The sequence below is a fragment of the Kockiozyma suomiensis genome (assembly GCF_038497685.1).
Source record: "Kockiozyma suomiensis strain NRRL Y-17356 unplaced genomic scaffold V2V93scaffold_4, whole genome shotgun sequence".
Taxonomy (NCBI): Eukaryota; Fungi; Ascomycota; class Lipomycetes; order Lipomycetales; family Lipomycetaceae; genus Kockiozyma; species Kockiozyma suomiensis.
The window spans coordinates 823,756-838,363 of NW_027117667.1; the positions used below are offsets into that span (position 1 = coordinate 823,756).

The 14,608-nt window shown below is 45.1% G+C and overlaps 10 protein-coding genes across 10 annotated transcripts; 4 read left to right on the plus strand and 6 right to left on the minus strand.

The window, feature by feature from the left end:
* Nucleotides 1-29: 29 nt before the first annotated feature.
* V2V93DRAFT_366929 (DUF2407 C-terminal domain-containing protein) lies at nucleotides 30-1,070 on the plus strand. Its single transcript, XM_066909427.1, has 2 exons — nucleotides 30-490; nucleotides 547-1,070. Exons 1-2 carry the CDS (start codon nucleotides 134-136, stop codon nucleotides 931-933), a joined length of 744 nt encoding a protein of 247 aa, XP_066767130.1. The 5' UTR covers nucleotides 30-133; the 3' UTR covers nucleotides 934-1,070.
* Nucleotides 1,003-2,444, minus strand: V2V93DRAFT_366931 (uncharacterized protein; the record flags this gene model as incomplete). Its single annotated transcript, XM_066909428.1, has 4 exons — nucleotides 2,004-2,444; nucleotides 1,928-1,945; nucleotides 1,761-1,866; nucleotides 1,003-1,706 (listed from the first exon to the last, which is right to left on the minus strand). Coding segments are annotated over exons 1-4 (1,072 nt in total), but the record flags the coding sequence as incomplete, so codon positions are not given.
* A 270-nt stretch (nucleotides 2,445-2,714) lies between these two features.
* V2V93DRAFT_366936 (uncharacterized protein) lies at nucleotides 2,715-3,404 on the minus strand. The gene is made up of 4 exons (XM_066909429.1): nucleotides 3,195-3,404; nucleotides 3,046-3,124; nucleotides 2,939-2,980; nucleotides 2,715-2,871 (listed from the first exon to the last, which is right to left on the minus strand). The coding sequence occupies exons 1-4, from the start codon at nucleotides 3,363-3,365 to the stop codon at nucleotides 2,852-2,854; spliced, it is 312 nt and encodes a 103-aa protein (XP_066767132.1). The 5' UTR covers nucleotides 3,366-3,404; the 3' UTR covers nucleotides 2,715-2,851.
* Nucleotides 3,405-3,708: 304 nt separating this feature from the next.
* V2V93DRAFT_366937 (uncharacterized protein) lies at nucleotides 3,709-5,734 on the plus strand. The gene is made up of 4 exons (XM_066909430.1): nucleotides 3,709-3,927; nucleotides 4,021-4,092; nucleotides 4,258-4,313; nucleotides 4,369-5,734. Exons 1-4 carry the CDS (start codon nucleotides 3,759-3,761, stop codon nucleotides 5,377-5,379), a joined length of 1,308 nt encoding a protein of 435 aa, XP_066767133.1. The 5' UTR covers nucleotides 3,709-3,758; the 3' UTR covers nucleotides 5,380-5,734.
* V2V93DRAFT_366940 (uncharacterized protein) lies at nucleotides 5,545-6,248 on the minus strand. Its single transcript, XM_066909431.1, has 3 exons — nucleotides 6,194-6,248; nucleotides 5,997-6,124; nucleotides 5,545-5,920 (listed from the first exon to the last, which is right to left on the minus strand). The coding sequence occupies exons 1-3, from the start codon at nucleotides 6,208-6,210 to the stop codon at nucleotides 5,760-5,762; spliced, it is 306 nt and encodes a 101-aa protein (XP_066767134.1). The 5' UTR covers nucleotides 6,211-6,248; the 3' UTR covers nucleotides 5,545-5,759.
* A 52-nt stretch (nucleotides 6,249-6,300) lies between these two features.
* Nucleotides 6,301-7,052, minus strand: V2V93DRAFT_366941 (ribonuclease P/MRP protein subunit). Its single transcript, XM_066909432.1, has 2 exons — nucleotides 6,698-7,052; nucleotides 6,301-6,639 (listed from the first exon to the last, which is right to left on the minus strand). Exons 1-2 carry the CDS (start codon nucleotides 7,011-7,013, stop codon nucleotides 6,398-6,400), a joined length of 558 nt encoding a protein of 185 aa, XP_066767135.1. The 5' UTR covers nucleotides 7,014-7,052; the 3' UTR covers nucleotides 6,301-6,397.
* A 519-nt stretch (nucleotides 7,053-7,571) lies between these two features.
* On the minus strand, nucleotides 7,572-8,987 carry V2V93DRAFT_183151 (uncharacterized protein). Its single transcript, XM_066906954.1, has 2 exons — nucleotides 8,480-8,987; nucleotides 7,572-8,409 (listed from the first exon to the last, which is right to left on the minus strand). The coding sequence occupies exons 1-2, from the start codon at nucleotides 8,852-8,854 to the stop codon at nucleotides 7,771-7,773; spliced, it is 1,014 nt and encodes a 337-aa protein (XP_066767136.1). The 5' UTR covers nucleotides 8,855-8,987; the 3' UTR covers nucleotides 7,572-7,770.
* A 737-nt stretch (nucleotides 8,988-9,724) lies between these two features.
* Nucleotides 9,725-10,992, minus strand: V2V93DRAFT_390599 (uncharacterized protein; the record flags this gene model as incomplete). The annotated part of the gene is made up of 4 exons (XM_066912408.1): nucleotides 9,725-10,528; nucleotides 10,597-10,739; nucleotides 10,796-10,843; nucleotides 10,902-10,992. 4 exons carry the CDS (start codon nucleotides 10,990-10,992, stop codon nucleotides 9,725-9,727), a joined length of 1,086 nt encoding a protein of 361 aa, XP_066767137.1.
* A 328-nt stretch (nucleotides 10,993-11,320) lies between these two features.
* Nucleotides 11,321-12,543, plus strand: V2V93DRAFT_366949 (uncharacterized protein). Its single transcript, XM_066909433.1, has one exon. It carries the CDS (start codon nucleotides 11,452-11,454, stop codon nucleotides 12,460-12,462), a length of 1,011 nt encoding a protein of 336 aa, XP_066767138.1. The 5' UTR covers nucleotides 11,321-11,451; the 3' UTR covers nucleotides 12,463-12,543.
* Nucleotides 12,544-13,028: 485 nt separating this feature from the next.
* Nucleotides 13,029-14,606, plus strand: V2V93DRAFT_366951 (GPR1/FUN34/yaaH family-domain-containing protein). The gene is made up of 2 exons (XM_066909434.1): nucleotides 13,029-13,674; nucleotides 13,733-14,606. The coding sequence occupies exons 1-2, from the start codon at nucleotides 13,307-13,309 to the stop codon at nucleotides 14,382-14,384; spliced, it is 1,020 nt and encodes a 339-aa protein (XP_066767139.1). The 5' UTR covers nucleotides 13,029-13,306; the 3' UTR covers nucleotides 14,385-14,606.
* The last annotated feature ends 2 nt before the right edge of the window (nucleotides 14,607-14,608 follow it).

Genomic DNA, 14,608 nt, shown 5'->3' on the forward strand with positions numbered 1-14,608 from the left:
ATTTAACGTTTAGGGCCGGATGCCCCTCGGTCAGCAGACAGTCACGTGAGGTTATGTAAGCACTCTGCTTCACTAACGCTGCAGCGTTGGGTTGCTCTTCGCAACTACTCTCTTTCGAGACTCAACAACCCTCATGTCTCTTGGTATCCGCTTCTCGAGAGCTTCAATTCCCGATCTTCAACTGCCTTTGCCAGCGCCTGGAACGCCGCTTCCTGTCTTTTCCGTCAAACACCAGATCCGCAAGGACCGCGCGCAAGACACCGCCCGTCGAAGACTGAGACTCATCTACGGAGGGCGTGCCCTTCCCGACGCAGACGATCTCGTAAAGACTATCAAACCGATTACTGAACATTATAATAGCGATAATTCTAGTTCTGCTAGCTTGGCTGTTAAGACTGGCGACAATGAGCAACCGCTTACTATCTGGCTGCTTTGTTCTGTGGGCGATGTCTTAACTGATGAAGAGCTCGCGCAGGAGTCTGATTCTGGAGTATGTTCTCTGTTTGCCATCCCAATCTCATGGATATTTACTAACAAGCAATAAAGAGTCAAGCTGTTCCATCTACACTTCCCGCACCAGTAGGCTTTGACCGTCTCCGCGCTGCCGGCTTCTCAGACCAAGACATCACTCAGCTCCGCATGCAATTCAACCGTCTTCACGGCGGCACACTTAGCGGCGACTCCGACGCCGCACGACAACTTGAAGATCGCTGGATCGACGAAGGTGCCTCTGCTCCAGATACTCTTCCCGATGGTAGTCCGATCGGTGTCTATGAGGATCTGTTGCTTGGTACTATTGTTGGGTTTTTCTTGGGCTTTTTGGCATTATTCTTCTTGAGGGAAGGTAGCGTTTTTTCGAAACGGCAGCAGATGGCTATTATTGCTGGGATTATTATTAATGTCTCTTTTGCTATTCTAAGAGTGTATTATTGATCAACAAAATCAACAGAGTGACAAGTTGGCGTTTTTAGGAGTTTTATGTGTACATTATCCAAGCATTCATTTGATTCTATGACTCTATTTTATAATTGCATTTCTATCATACATTATCTTATCTTTTGTAATTTGTCAATCAGTTGTAAGGTGATTTTTAAATCTTCACTCTCAACATCATCAACTCCAACCTCATCAAGCGTCATCTTTACCCACTCCTCGGCCTGCCTCGTAATTTTATATCCTTCCTCACATATTGCAATATATACGGCCGCAACAGCAACATGCCTCTCACAAAATTCAAGTGCAATACCTTCATCTCTATAGCAATCTACAACAGCCCGACACGCCCGCCACCCTACTTGACTATCAAGTAATGGCACGATCCCAAACTCAGAGGCATACTCTTTGTCTTCTTTCGCAAGCGCTACATCAGCAGCCGCACCGTGGCGGAGTGTGCCCTGCACTATGCCTGACAATTGTGTAGTGCCGTAGATATTCTTTGTGAGACCAGCTGCCAATACTGTTTCTAGTAGCGCTGAATTATTGGAGAATACGGTCGTGATATCGGTTTCGTATTTGAGAATACGAAGCAGTATTAATTCGAAATGCACAATTCCGGCGCGGAGAGAGTCGTAAAGCAAAGATGGAAATGTTAGGCGTGCAAGAGTATCCTTATGGAGTAGGTGGTATGCCGGAACTAGCAACTCACGTAGACGACGAGGGCATTCGGTAGCTTTGCAGGCGAGGGACAAGCATGTTATACTTAGACTCTGATGAGTTGTCAGAAAGAATCGATGCTAAAACGAAAGATCATTGGAACGTACATATTTGTCGGAAATTGGGTCGGAAGAGCTATTTTGCACTTGTTTGTGGATTTCGCTTTGCTGTTTTGAAAAGCGATTGTATTTGTGCATATATATCAATGCAGTACTGTGTCTCCATGTCATCAGCTCTAAAGTTACTGGACACCACAAATTATGATCTCCCTTACCAAATAGTTATAGACGGTCTATAAACTCTGTTAGAGATAATCAAAAAAAAATCAGATAACAAATTGGGACACGTACAACCGAACAGCCTGCGCAAGAAGGAACAGAAATCGAACTGGATCCTCGGCATATACCACAGGCATAACTTTTTCCTCAACGGCTTTCTCCTGAATGTTTACCGTCCCACGACTTTCGTCATTGGGCTTCACCTTAGTCGGTTGCTGTCGTTTATATTCATCATGGTCTTTGGCGCTGGATCTTGATTTCGAGGCACGGTGATGATGATGATGGTGGTGGTGGTGGTGTCGTTTACTAGTTGATCGGGATCGAGGTTGTTCACTTTCTCTCGCCTCGGCGGATATTGCGCTCATGCCGGTTCACAAGCTGTAATTCCTGTACCTCTGCTGTGTATTTTAGCGATTTGTAGAAGAATCTACAGTCTAGTGACGATGAAATCATGACTCGAAAAACCCTATTACTCTTCGATGATTGATGAGCGGCTCAGTCCATTTGTTTAGTATGTCAATTGTCATTTAGTTTACAGTCCGCGAATATTACTGCGTTTTATTTTTAGCCTGACAGTAAGATTTGCTGAACTACTTGTAGATATCCACTTGTTCGACCCAGATAGCAGATAGCAAAGCAGTTGACGACTTATATAATTTAGTTCATAAACTGTACTGTCTAACCATAAGCACTTGGAAACTAGACTTGCAAATGATACAATATCATATTCTTGGCAACCTTTCCTTGTGCAATAGCAATAGCGATAATAGGGATGACAATAATGATGACGATGAATCTATTTCAAATGTTTTTTGCTATTTTCCCATAAATACATAATAATGACTATCAAAGCACCCTAGACTACAAACGACAGATGTAAAGAAAAAAAAATTGAATGATAAATGAATTGTCTAATCTATTTAGTAAGGTCCGTCGATAGCTATATATTTATATGCTGTTAATATGCAATCATTACAATCAAATGAATATATGAAGAAAAAACATACGATCTTCGAGTGATGGAGGATAATTGCGTTCATACTTCGAACCTAGATTAATATTTTAAAAGTGAGCAGAGCGTGAATTGATACTAGAAGTTAATGAATCGACATACCACCGGGGCGTGAAGGAGGAATATAAGGATCTGGATGTCGGTTTACGTGCAATTGCTGCTCAGCGCCAACAATCAACTCCTAAGCACACAAAAAAAGAGAAATTATCAGTACACATAATAAAACATATTCCAAAAAAACAAAAACGCACTCTGATTTTACGAGGGTCAGAGACATCCTTGTTCGCGTCGAACCGCGCGCGGATCTGAAGTGCCTGCTGCCGCCAGATATCACGACGAATAGACCACGACAACGTCAGACGGAGCGCGCGACGATATACCGAGTAGACATGCTGCGCAGAAAAGGGCGTGTAGGCAGCCATGCTGTATCCTTTGGTGCGAATAGTAGAAAAGACGAGCTCGAAAGGTAGTTTGGTGTAAGCCTCTTTTCGCCTGCGCCTGTATGGCCGACGAAGCAGCACAAGTGCAATAGTGTTTATGCTGTATAAATAGACCTTATACTGGATCCGGGCACGCCGGTGCTAATATTGTCGGAAGTAAGTACTACTATCCCCAGTATAATTATTGAGACAGCCAATGGTAGGGCGGAGAGAGCACTCCCCGGATCCGAAGTCATGCGGTTAGACTGTTATGCGCGGATGTATGGCTTACCGGGCGCGTGCCGGCAAGCCGCCTGCCCTTCTTCCTATTAATCCTCCTCTTTCTACCTTCTCTTTCAATCCTCTATCCTTCTTTTTCTTCTATTTTAGCGCATAATGCTTCGAACCGCAGCTTCTCGCTCGCTCAGACGCGTTCCTGCGATCCATGCCACGGCCAGATCTATCTCCCGCCTCGCTAGACCGGCCCTCTTCACCCAGGCCTCCACCACAAACTTCCTCACCGCCAGCCGCCCGGCTGCATTCCAGTACGCTCTGCGGACATATGGTACGTTCTTTATCTAAAGACGAGTGTTTTGGGCAATTATTTCTCTGGTCGGATGGACAATTTTCGATAATGCTAACTATTTCCTATGTGTAGCCATCTCGACCGTGCCCGTGCCTCCTATGGCCGAATCTATCACCGAGGGAACCTTGAAGCAATGGGTCAAGCGTAAGTCTTTTATCCACAATAACTGCTATTTGAAATGATTAACAAGGTCGCGACCAATTTTCTTGCTTGTCTGAATCTGCGAAATCTCGCCGAGGCAAAACATCAGCCTGAGACGTCGAAAGACTTGTGATCTTTCATATACCTTTTTACTAACTCGTTTATAAGAGGTCGGAGATTTTGTCGAGCAGGACGAAGAAGTCGCATCCATTGAGACGGATAAGGTATGTTTTGTTTGAAATTTAGTCTATCATTTCACAATGCTAATTGTGTATGCAGATCGACGTCGCTGTCAACGCTCCCGCTGCCGGAGTCATTACCGAGTTCCTCGCCGCCGAAGAAGACACTGTCACCGTCGGCCAAGACCTTTTCAAGCTCGACACGGATGCAGCCGGATCCTCGGCTCCCAAGGAAGAAGCTCCCAAGGAGGAGACCGCCAAGCCTGCCCCCGAGGCTCCCAAGGAGAAAGAGACATCTGCTCCGGCTGCTGCCGCTCCAGCTCCGTCTAAGCCTGCTGCCCCGGCCCCGGCTGCTCCCAAGGCCGCCGAGCCCGCGGCACCTGCTGCGCCTAGCGCATTTGGCTCGCGCGAGGAGCGCAAGGTGAAGATGAACCGTATGCGTCTGCGTATTGCAGAGCGCCTAAAGCAGTCGCAGAACACTGCTGCCTCATTGACTACTTTCAACGAGGTTGACATGACTAACCTTCTTGAATTCCGCAAGTCTTACAAGGATGAGATTCTGAAGAAGACTGGTGTCAAGATCGGTTTCATGTCATTCTTTTCCAAGGCAGTCTGTGTTGCCGCAAAGGAGGTTCCCGCTGCCAACGGTGCTATCGAGGGACCTAACGGCGGCGACACTATTGTTTACCGTGATTATGTCGATATTTCGATTGCCGTTGCGACTCCCAAGGGACTTGTTACTCCTATCGTTCGCAATGCCGAGACGATGTCGCTTCTCGAGATTGAGACTGCGATCGCCAACCTCGGAACCAAGGCTCGCGATGGAAAGTTGACTATCGAGGACATGGCCGGCGGTACGATTACAATTTCCAACGGAGGTGTTTTCGGTTCGCTTATGGGAACTCCTATCATTAACCTTCCTCAGACTGCCGTGCTGGGTTTGCATGGAGTTAAGCAGCGTGCAGTAGTTATCGACGGCAAGGTGGAGGCTCGGCCGATGATGTACCTTGCTTTGACTTACGACCATAGACTTCTGGACGGACGAGAGGCGGTCACTTTCTTGAAGCTTATTAAGGAGTACATTGAAGACCCGCGGAAAATGCTTTTGTAGAAAAAGAAACAAATGAAAAACTGATTTAGAGTAGGCTTTTCTAGTTAGTTTTTTTTTTTGATTTGTGAAGTCCTCGTGCTTCTTTTTGTGTCTAAACGAAGGTTTCACTTGTCATTGGAAGGAAAATTGAAGAGTCTTTTGTTGAGTACGGATGGGTTTTTTTTTGAATGCATTTTTAATGAGAAGTATAAGTCATTGTAGAAGTAACTCTGGCAAGTTTGCAACTTATACTGTAGTACGATATCAGATTATGGAAAGTATAGCAGAGACCAGTATGAGAGAAATATACAATGAGAAAATAAGAGAGGGTATATTCAATATATTACAAGAAAATCCAAAGTCACCTAAAATCAGACCTATTCAATCACTCATACACGCAATCATTTCTTCTTCGTTACTGGTGAACTAGCCGCCAACGACGCGGCTTTACTTTCCAAATTCGCTCGGTCGCTCTGTAATTGCTGTAATGTATCTTCCGGGATAGGCGGCATCGGGACATCGCTAAAGTCATCGCGTCCGGTGGCTGTTGCAGCGTAGGTATCTAGATAATCGCGTCAGCGGTCGATGATATTATATTGCAAGACAGATAAAAAAAAGCAGAAAACAAGAGCACTTACAGACCGAAACAACGAATCCGGTAAGTAAGATTCCTGTGACGATGTTTCTGGTTGCGTACTTGCTTCGGGCGCGCATTAATGCTGGACTCATTCGACCCGATGCATCTTGATATTTATTCACGCCCCATCTAATATTTGTAAACCGCACATATTAGTTTATACAATCTTTATTGCTGCAAATTAAAAGAAGAACTAACCTTAATTGACTACTCATTGTGGCTGTAGTGGTGAATAGTATGTACTGTTGAAAGATGTAGAGAAGGCAATAAAAGCAGGCTGAGTGCAGATTCTTATGCACACGGTGTTTATGTTTATATGCAGGGGTACTCTATAATTTTTATACACTAAAACTTATACACCAAAAACTCCTAGTAAAAGCATAACAATATATAGCAAAACAATTATGATAGATTCGTGTCTATAGCATTCCTTGCCGAAGCATTAATTTCCCAGTTAACTTTTTTGTCAATAGAAATTGCCGCTTGCTCGCACTTTCGAATTGTGCCAGACACATGCGAGACGCTGCAGACAACAGGCACACCAGCGATCTCGTTTAGAAACGTAAGAGCGGCCCATACGATTCTGAAATGATCTCTTGAGACACGGAGCATGCCTGTTGATGTCGCTGGAGAAAAATATTTTACTAATCCCTCGAGTTAGTGACTACAGTTCTTTTACAAGTAAAAAGCAAGCAAACATACAGCTGACGCTAGAACGGACAAGACCAGCGCCAAGATCGCCAAAACATCGATTTATACTGTCACGTATAGCAGCATTCACAGACGAGGAATTGATACTGTCTGGACCCGGTCTATAAAATACCTGGGCGCGTGTCTGCGTATCGGCATTTGCGAGTGCACCGCCGGGGAGAAGGAGGCCGTCGCCGTAGTAGTGAGGTGCCGAAGCTATTTCCACCTTGGTTGGTATGAGTTGCTCGCGAGAAGGAAGAATGGGGGCAATTGGTAGAGACGGATAATGTATTTTGAAAAGTATATATCGTGATTTGAAGCGCACCATCTTGTTTACTGCTGTTGCTGCTGTTGCTGTTGTAGCTGTTGTAGTTGTTAATATTCAAAATACAACTAGGAAGAGAAGTCGGTGCACATATGTCAGCAGTCTGGGTTTAGTACTATATACGACACAGCGCGACATGATTGCCGCCGATAAATTGACGTAGCGCAGATCTTCCGATGTATCGACACTCGACATTCGACACCAGTTCTACCAACTCAGTATCCAGTACGTATTTACCAAATACATCAAGAGAACAGGCAAACCAAAGATTGCTATATAAAAGCATTTATTAATTTAAGAAACCAAAAAGTAAGTCATTATTCGCATTTTGCGAGTAGTCAAGGCGCTGTACGTTTTTGGTAATTCTCGGCTTCGGCGTCCGTGCTGTCGTCTCCTTGCTTTGCTGCCGTAAATAGATATCTCTGATTATCTATTTTCGTATTAAGTTGTATATATTCATAAACACAATTCTCAGTGTTCAATAGAAATCGAAAAGGTTATTCAAATTATAAACATAAGAATATATATCTCAGAGAAAAAAATAAAACGCCGTAATTATAATATCCGGAAACCAACAGACTTAATCAAACTCCTCCATTTTTTACAATCGCACATAAAAGCATTAGACCAAATATCCTGTATCTATAAATATCGTAGTAAGCCAAAAATAAAATGGCAGCTGAAAACTCTCAAGATCCCGAGACACATTGGCTCACGGCTCAAATCTAGTAATATATACATAACCTCTATTAATAACCCTCTACGCATTCCAAACAAGTAGCATGGCAATGACTATCGCAGAAAGTACAGTCCTCGATGTAGCAGTAGCAGCAGCACCAGTAGTGGTAGCACTGGCACTCGCTTCCGCAGTAGTAGTGCTTTCCACAAACACCACATTCGTATCAGCGAACTCATCTCCACAAGCAGCATCCAGAGCCTTGGCGGCCGACAAATACGTTCGTGAAAGCGCAAGCGAGGTGTTGCCTGCTCCGCTATTGTAAAAGATAGCCATAACATCAGAAGCACATTGTGTGCATGTACCGTTAGATGCCACGCCTGAAGGAAGCGTCACATCAAGTGGGAGATAATACAAATAGCTGTCTTGCGTGAGACTTGAGTTACTCGTAGCTTCAACAAAGCAATACGCGCCTGATACAGACGAAGTCAGACAGCCGGCGGCATATAACATAGAGTATGACGTGAAATCATTATAAGCTGCAGTGACCAGCGGGTTCTCCAAGCCATAGTCGCCTAAACAGATTGAGGAATCGAGTAATTCAGCAGCGTAGCCATTCATTGTAGCCGTGCATTGTGATGCGTTGACGGAGCATATGGCGTCAAAGGTCGATGAAAGCGCGTAGGCTCCCTGCTTTGTGATTTCAAAAAATGCTTTTGAGTTCTAGAAGAAGGAAAAAAAAAAAGGTCAGATATACTGACTTGCGTTGCATTTTCTAGCAGTAGAGACAAACCTGTAAGTAAAAGGAGAAGGGATAACAGTCAATAAAAGCCCGGTCTGCAAGAAAGCGATTGAAAAACGACGCGCAAGAATCCTGAGTGAAATTCGTGCCCAGCGACGTGTCAAATGCTTGCGGCATACTTGTCACAGTAGCCTGCGACGACGAAGACGATATAGAATTTGACAGTGATGACGATACAGAAGACGAAGAAAGCATGGCAGACGATGATTGAGAAGACCGTATCGCACTGCTGCCCTTCACCACAGTACGTTCTAGCAAGTCACTGCCCAAAACGCTCTGAAAACCTGCGCTGTTGCTGATACGGATAGAAGTTGCATTTGCTGCTATGCTGAAAAGCACTGCGAGGCAGACAAATTTGGTCTGCATTCCTCTCGAGCTTCTTCCACGAACTCTCTCGTACACACACGCTTGCAGTGTTTACTTCTCGATTATCAACAGGCAGTCCCACACGAAAGAAGTTTATAGCGAACAAAAAAGATAGTACACGCGTTAAAAGCGCACAAGAGGGTGAGGGTTTTATGCGGGGCGACGGTGGCGCAGAGTTAGTTTCTGCGCATTGACAGAAACTCTGCGGACTGGCTCGACATTCGACTCAACTTTGTTTCGTTTATTTACAATTACCTCAATCGGCTCTCAAACTACCCATGATCCTGTCCGCATACCCTTCCTCGTCCTCGTCCTCAATCTCGAGAATATCTTGTAGCGATACTCCTTCCATGGACTGATCCCCGTCGTCGTCCGCGAACCGCGGCGCACATCGGTCGTAGTCGTAGGCATCAAAATCGTCCGCGTCAACTCTTGCCTCGTCATCTTCATCCTGTCCATCAACAAACACACTCTCGTCATCACTCTCACCTTCTTCGTCTGGATAGTCATTCCGGTAAAAGTCCTCCGCATTCGAATCCTCGTCGTCACTTAACCGAAACTCAGACTCGTCGCCTTCATCGTATTCGTCGTCGAATATGACGTCCTCAAAGTCCTGTTCGCTCGTATATAGCCTGTCATGTTCTTAGTCACTGTCTTCCATAATCTATAACCTCAACAATAGCAAATTAAAAAACAAGAAAATATGCCCAAAATATAGCAAAAACAAGGTAAATACGCCAAACGCGTATTCATACATCAGAAGCAGTACAATTATGCAATCCCTTAGACCAACTCAAAAGCAAAGCAAAAAAAAAAAGCAAAAAAAAAGGAAAAATAAAAATAAAAAAGAAACGAAAACAAAAGAGGCACCTACAGTAAACCATACTGTCCGCCTTCCCACATTGACCCCAGAAACTTTTCTCGATAATAAACATCATAGACATAATCTTCAATCTCACCATCCCCAGTCTCGTCATGCAGATTTATCATTGTCGCAGACATGTCAGTTCCATGTGGGGTCTTATGCACAGCATCTTTCTCTTCTCTCTCATCTTTTTCTTCTTCGTCGACTTCGACTTTTGAAGGTCTGCGAGCAGGTACCCGATGCGGCCGTTTCAGTACCGTCGTCGGCTTATCACTCTGATCGTCGTGATTCAGCTGTAAATACAAATCCACCATATTCTGTAATTCCTCTTCGTTTGTATTAGACATTTGCTGATACGAAGAGGTAGGCGACAAAGACAGAGATCCACTACTTCGTCGCCGTCGACGGGGCGGAGGTGCATCTGCCTGGCTACTGACTATTCTCACGGTGTTGTTACTCTCTTTTGTAGACTTAGCTAGGCTAGAAGGTGAAGAAGATAGAACTTTGACTTTGGGAATGCCGGTGCTGCGTACCGTTTTCGCGACTGACTCTTCAGCAGCTACGGTAGGCGGAGGCAGAATTACTGGCTTCTTTTCCGTTTCTGAAATGATAGCAGTACTCAACCTTTCGCGCTGAGAAACAGGATTCACGCGTGATCGCTTTTTAACCTTAGTATCCGTAATCGTGATCGACGTTGCATCAGAACTTGGTGCACTATCGCTGATTCGACGTTTACGCGTCGGGAATTTGAAAAGACGAGCTGGATTCAGCATCTCTCGAGCAGCTTTGAGAATACTGCGTGCCTCATCCTACAGTTACTGTTAGTTATTGCTGCAAATGTGACTGCCTGCTGAGCGATATGTTAAAACAAACATACTGAAGCAGCCGCCGCCGCAGCTGCAGGCGAGGCTGTAGTAGATGATGATTGGAGATTTTGCGCATGGCTAGTTGGTGGGGCCTCCAAAAGAGTAATTGCACCCGCACGACGAGTTTGTTCCTCGGTCGAGGCAAGTTTGAAGACTGTTGAATTGTCAGTATATAAGATATCATGCAAACTGAAATTGCAATAGTCGTACCATATGAATTTGTGCGCGAGCGCTTGGAAGATAAACCCTGGCCAAGTACTACACAAGTTAATACGTTCTTCGTAGACAGGCTAAGAGAAAATAGCAAAGATCGTACTCAGAGTCTGCAGCGGATCCTGGTTACGCTTGCGTTTGATGCGCACGGTGTGAGGCGGCAGCGGCGGGGAAGACACACTGGAAGTCGACATCAAGCTGTAATCTTTTACAGAGAGATGCAGAGGTCAAAGCGAAGAAGACTATAATGAATACGAGAGTTAGAAGAGACAAAGAAAAGACGGCAGCTGTTTGTTTTGATTTCAGGGCGTCGGGCCGAGGACGCGAGATCGAGCCATACTTCCGCCAGACAGCCGCGTCAGAAATAATCACGTGAATTAATTACACAATTGCTGAGTCATGAGCTATATAGCTCGCAAATATCCGGCCGAGAGTTGCCTTTCGGGCTTATCATCGCTTAGACGGAGAACAAAGCTTAGCGCACAAAAATACGTCATCGCCTGATCTGTTCCATATACTCTATATTTCCCACTGCTTCACAGCTTCGATCTTGTAATATATACATATATATATATCTATCTATCTATCTATCTATCTATCTATCTACTTATACATCTGCTCGAATTTATTGCATCTGTCATATTTAGAGATATATGGCTCCTACGCTCTCGGAAAAGACTGAAAAGAACGAGCAGCTGCAACAAGCCCAGCGCGACATCGTCAACGAAGCTTTCTCTGCCCTCACGTCAACACAGTCGTATCCACCAATAGCCTCGTCTTTTCTTGATGGTCAAACGGCGCAAGATGGACTTTCACTGGTAGAACATATCAAGCTACTTAGAGATCGGTTAGGAGACTGGACAGTGCCGGAACAGAATCGGGTGGCGGTAGAAGAGATCCCGGATATCTTGCTGGCGCTGTTTGGGCGGCTGCGGATTGACAGTGTCACCAACTTTAGGAGTCTGCTTCAGGGTTACGAGGGCTCTACTAGTATTGAAAATCAAAAGATCGCACTCGAGGGGATTAAGGCATGTGGCAAGCCAAAGCAGTTCTTCTCATCCAAAGTTGATGCGCCGTTTGAACTCTTTGGCGTGCGCTGGGACGGCGTCGAGCAAAGCGTCGGCGGCGACGAAGCCTCCTGTGAATCAGATACGCCTTCTTCGCCTGGTGAATTTGCTTCTGCAAATTCTGCTGGGGGGGAGACTAATAGTAGTCCTACAGTAAGTGCCGAGACGGAGCCAGACGAGCAATCCAAACACCCGAAATCGTTCCCATTCGTGCACGAGATAGCAAAGCATCTCCACACGCACAAAGGCAGTACAGACTCTGTCAATCCACGGCAGCACAACATGCATGCACCAACTTCCGGTACATTTGCAAAACTGATACATATGCCGTCAAACACTCCCGTGCGCACTATTGCTGTCGAGGAGTTTGACCCCGAAGGCGCCTATAGGCATATTCTGGTCGATATCACTGCCGCGACGGGTTGTCCGGCAAAAGTATACCAAGCCGTTGGAGGCGGCGGACAGGTGTGGTATTGGATTGTGGGAAAGGTCATCGGTAAGGATGTCGTTGTTGGGGTCAGTACTTTTGCTGTGTATACGCTGCCTGATCTGGATGAACCGGATGGCGGCCAGAAGAAGGATGATAAAGATCAATAGGGTGCAAAGCTGGTTGAAATCTGTGACGAGGATGTTTTATAAAATTAACTTGCAATAAGAAAAAGCATGCACTCTATAAAGTAGATTCGACAACAAAATGTACCAACACCCTAGCCGATGCGTCGGAGATAAAAAAAACACCCTCCCCGCATCGGGTACCGCGACCACCCTTTACCGCCAATAGAAAAAGAAAGAACTTACTGAACTGTGCGAGCAATGGTGTGCTAAATAGACTAGTGCCGGTTAGAGATCGACGTATAACGAGGAGGATCATCGGACTACGGCGAAGAAGAATAGCCGAGGACGAAGGGAGACCGGGCAAGCGGATGCCTCAATGTGCGCGGCGCTGTCGTTTTGGTTCAGTACCTATTTATGCATTTTTATGCATTGAGAATATATGAGCTGATTGAGAGAGTCGTGGCTGCATAATAGTGCTTATATCAATTTTTAAATATATATATAAACATATATTGCTAAAGAATATATGAATGGTATGAAGCAGATTTATATTGAGCGCAGGGTGTTGTTGTATATTTAAGTACAGAGTAGTAGACAGTGTGATCTATGCATAACGTAGCATAGCACGGTCACCGGCTCACTAGCCCATAATACTACGCAAAACTGCGGTAATTGCGGCCTATATTTATATTTTGTTAAATAGTACTCTAGTAGTAAGTACCGAAACCTGCAATAACTATAATATTCCCGCAATATTCCTATATTCGCAGCACTCCACAGTACTTAGATGAAAATGCGGGGTTGGTGCGGCTCCTGCCCCGCATATTATTCGGATCTCATTTGATGGACAAATGGACCCTCTTTTCGGCGTTTGCTTCTTCGTCGCATGGTCTCAGTTTTTAGTTTTTCTATAAAAGTTTTCAGAAACCCTTCTTTTAGTTCTAGTAAATTTCTCTTTCGATCTTCTGTTTCGCCTTTCCTCTCATCTTCAAGCTCGATGGCTCAGTACTCTGCTACCCACTACCCTCTTGAAGACGATCGCATCGCCTCCTCCGGCCAGACCCCCAGCCCTCTAGCTACTACTGACCTTGAATCTGGGTGTAATATAAAGGAACTTGACACCGATGCCTTGTCACGCTTCCGCACTGCCTCCTCGGTCACTATGACCCCAGAGCTGTTTGAGAAACTCTATCTCTCGCCAAAGACCTCTGTCAAGGGTAATCTCCGTGGAACGTTTGCCAATCCTACTCCTCTGTATGTGAAGCTGCTCTTTATTGGGCATAAATTGTATAGACTAATTTCATGACCTCAGCGCCCTTGCCGGCCACATCCTCTGCATCTGTCCTCTTGGCTGTGACCTCATCGGCTGGCGCGGCGCAGGTGGTAGCGGCGCTGCATCCACCGGAGCTTACTTCTTTATCGGCGGTCTACTTCTCATGATTGGCGGACTTCTCGAATTTGTGCTCGGAAATACTTTCTCGTTTGTAGTATTCTGCTCGTTTTCCGGCTTCTGGTTCACTTTCGGCGGAACCCTTACGCCTTCCTTCAATGCCATGGGCGCGTACTCTCCTAGTGGTGACTCTCAAGCGCTCGGTATGTCGACACAAGGTTTCCAGGCTTCATTTGGATTTTATCTGCTATTCTGGTCAGTTGCAGTGTTTGTCCTCCTGATCTGCTCAACCCGCACCAACGTCGCATTCGTATTACTTTTCATCTGTATACAGCTGGCCCTAATCTGTCTCACCATCGGTTACTTTCTTCTCGCACAGGGTTCTACAGTTGTCGGAACACGCTTTGTCAAAGCTGGAGGGGGATGTGCTTTAGCTTGCGGCTTAGTGGGATTTTATGTGTTTTTGGTGTTGATGTTGATTTCTGTCGATTTCCCTATCTTGTTGCCGGTTGGAGATATTTCGCATCTGATGGTCGGGTACCAGGAGCGGCACGGCAACCTGAAATCCAGCTAGATTAATCCTTCTTTTCAAATATAAAAAGCTGTTTTTTTTTCAATGGGTGTGAAGGATCTATTTTGTGGAATTGATGCGGGCGTGATTTCCATTAGGGATAATATATTTCTTTTTTTATTTTGTTTTGTTTTTTCGTATTCAATAAAACCAGTGTTTTCTCATTATATGATAGTTGTAAAAAGGTAATTCGATATTGGAAACTAATACATCTCATTCAATAACAT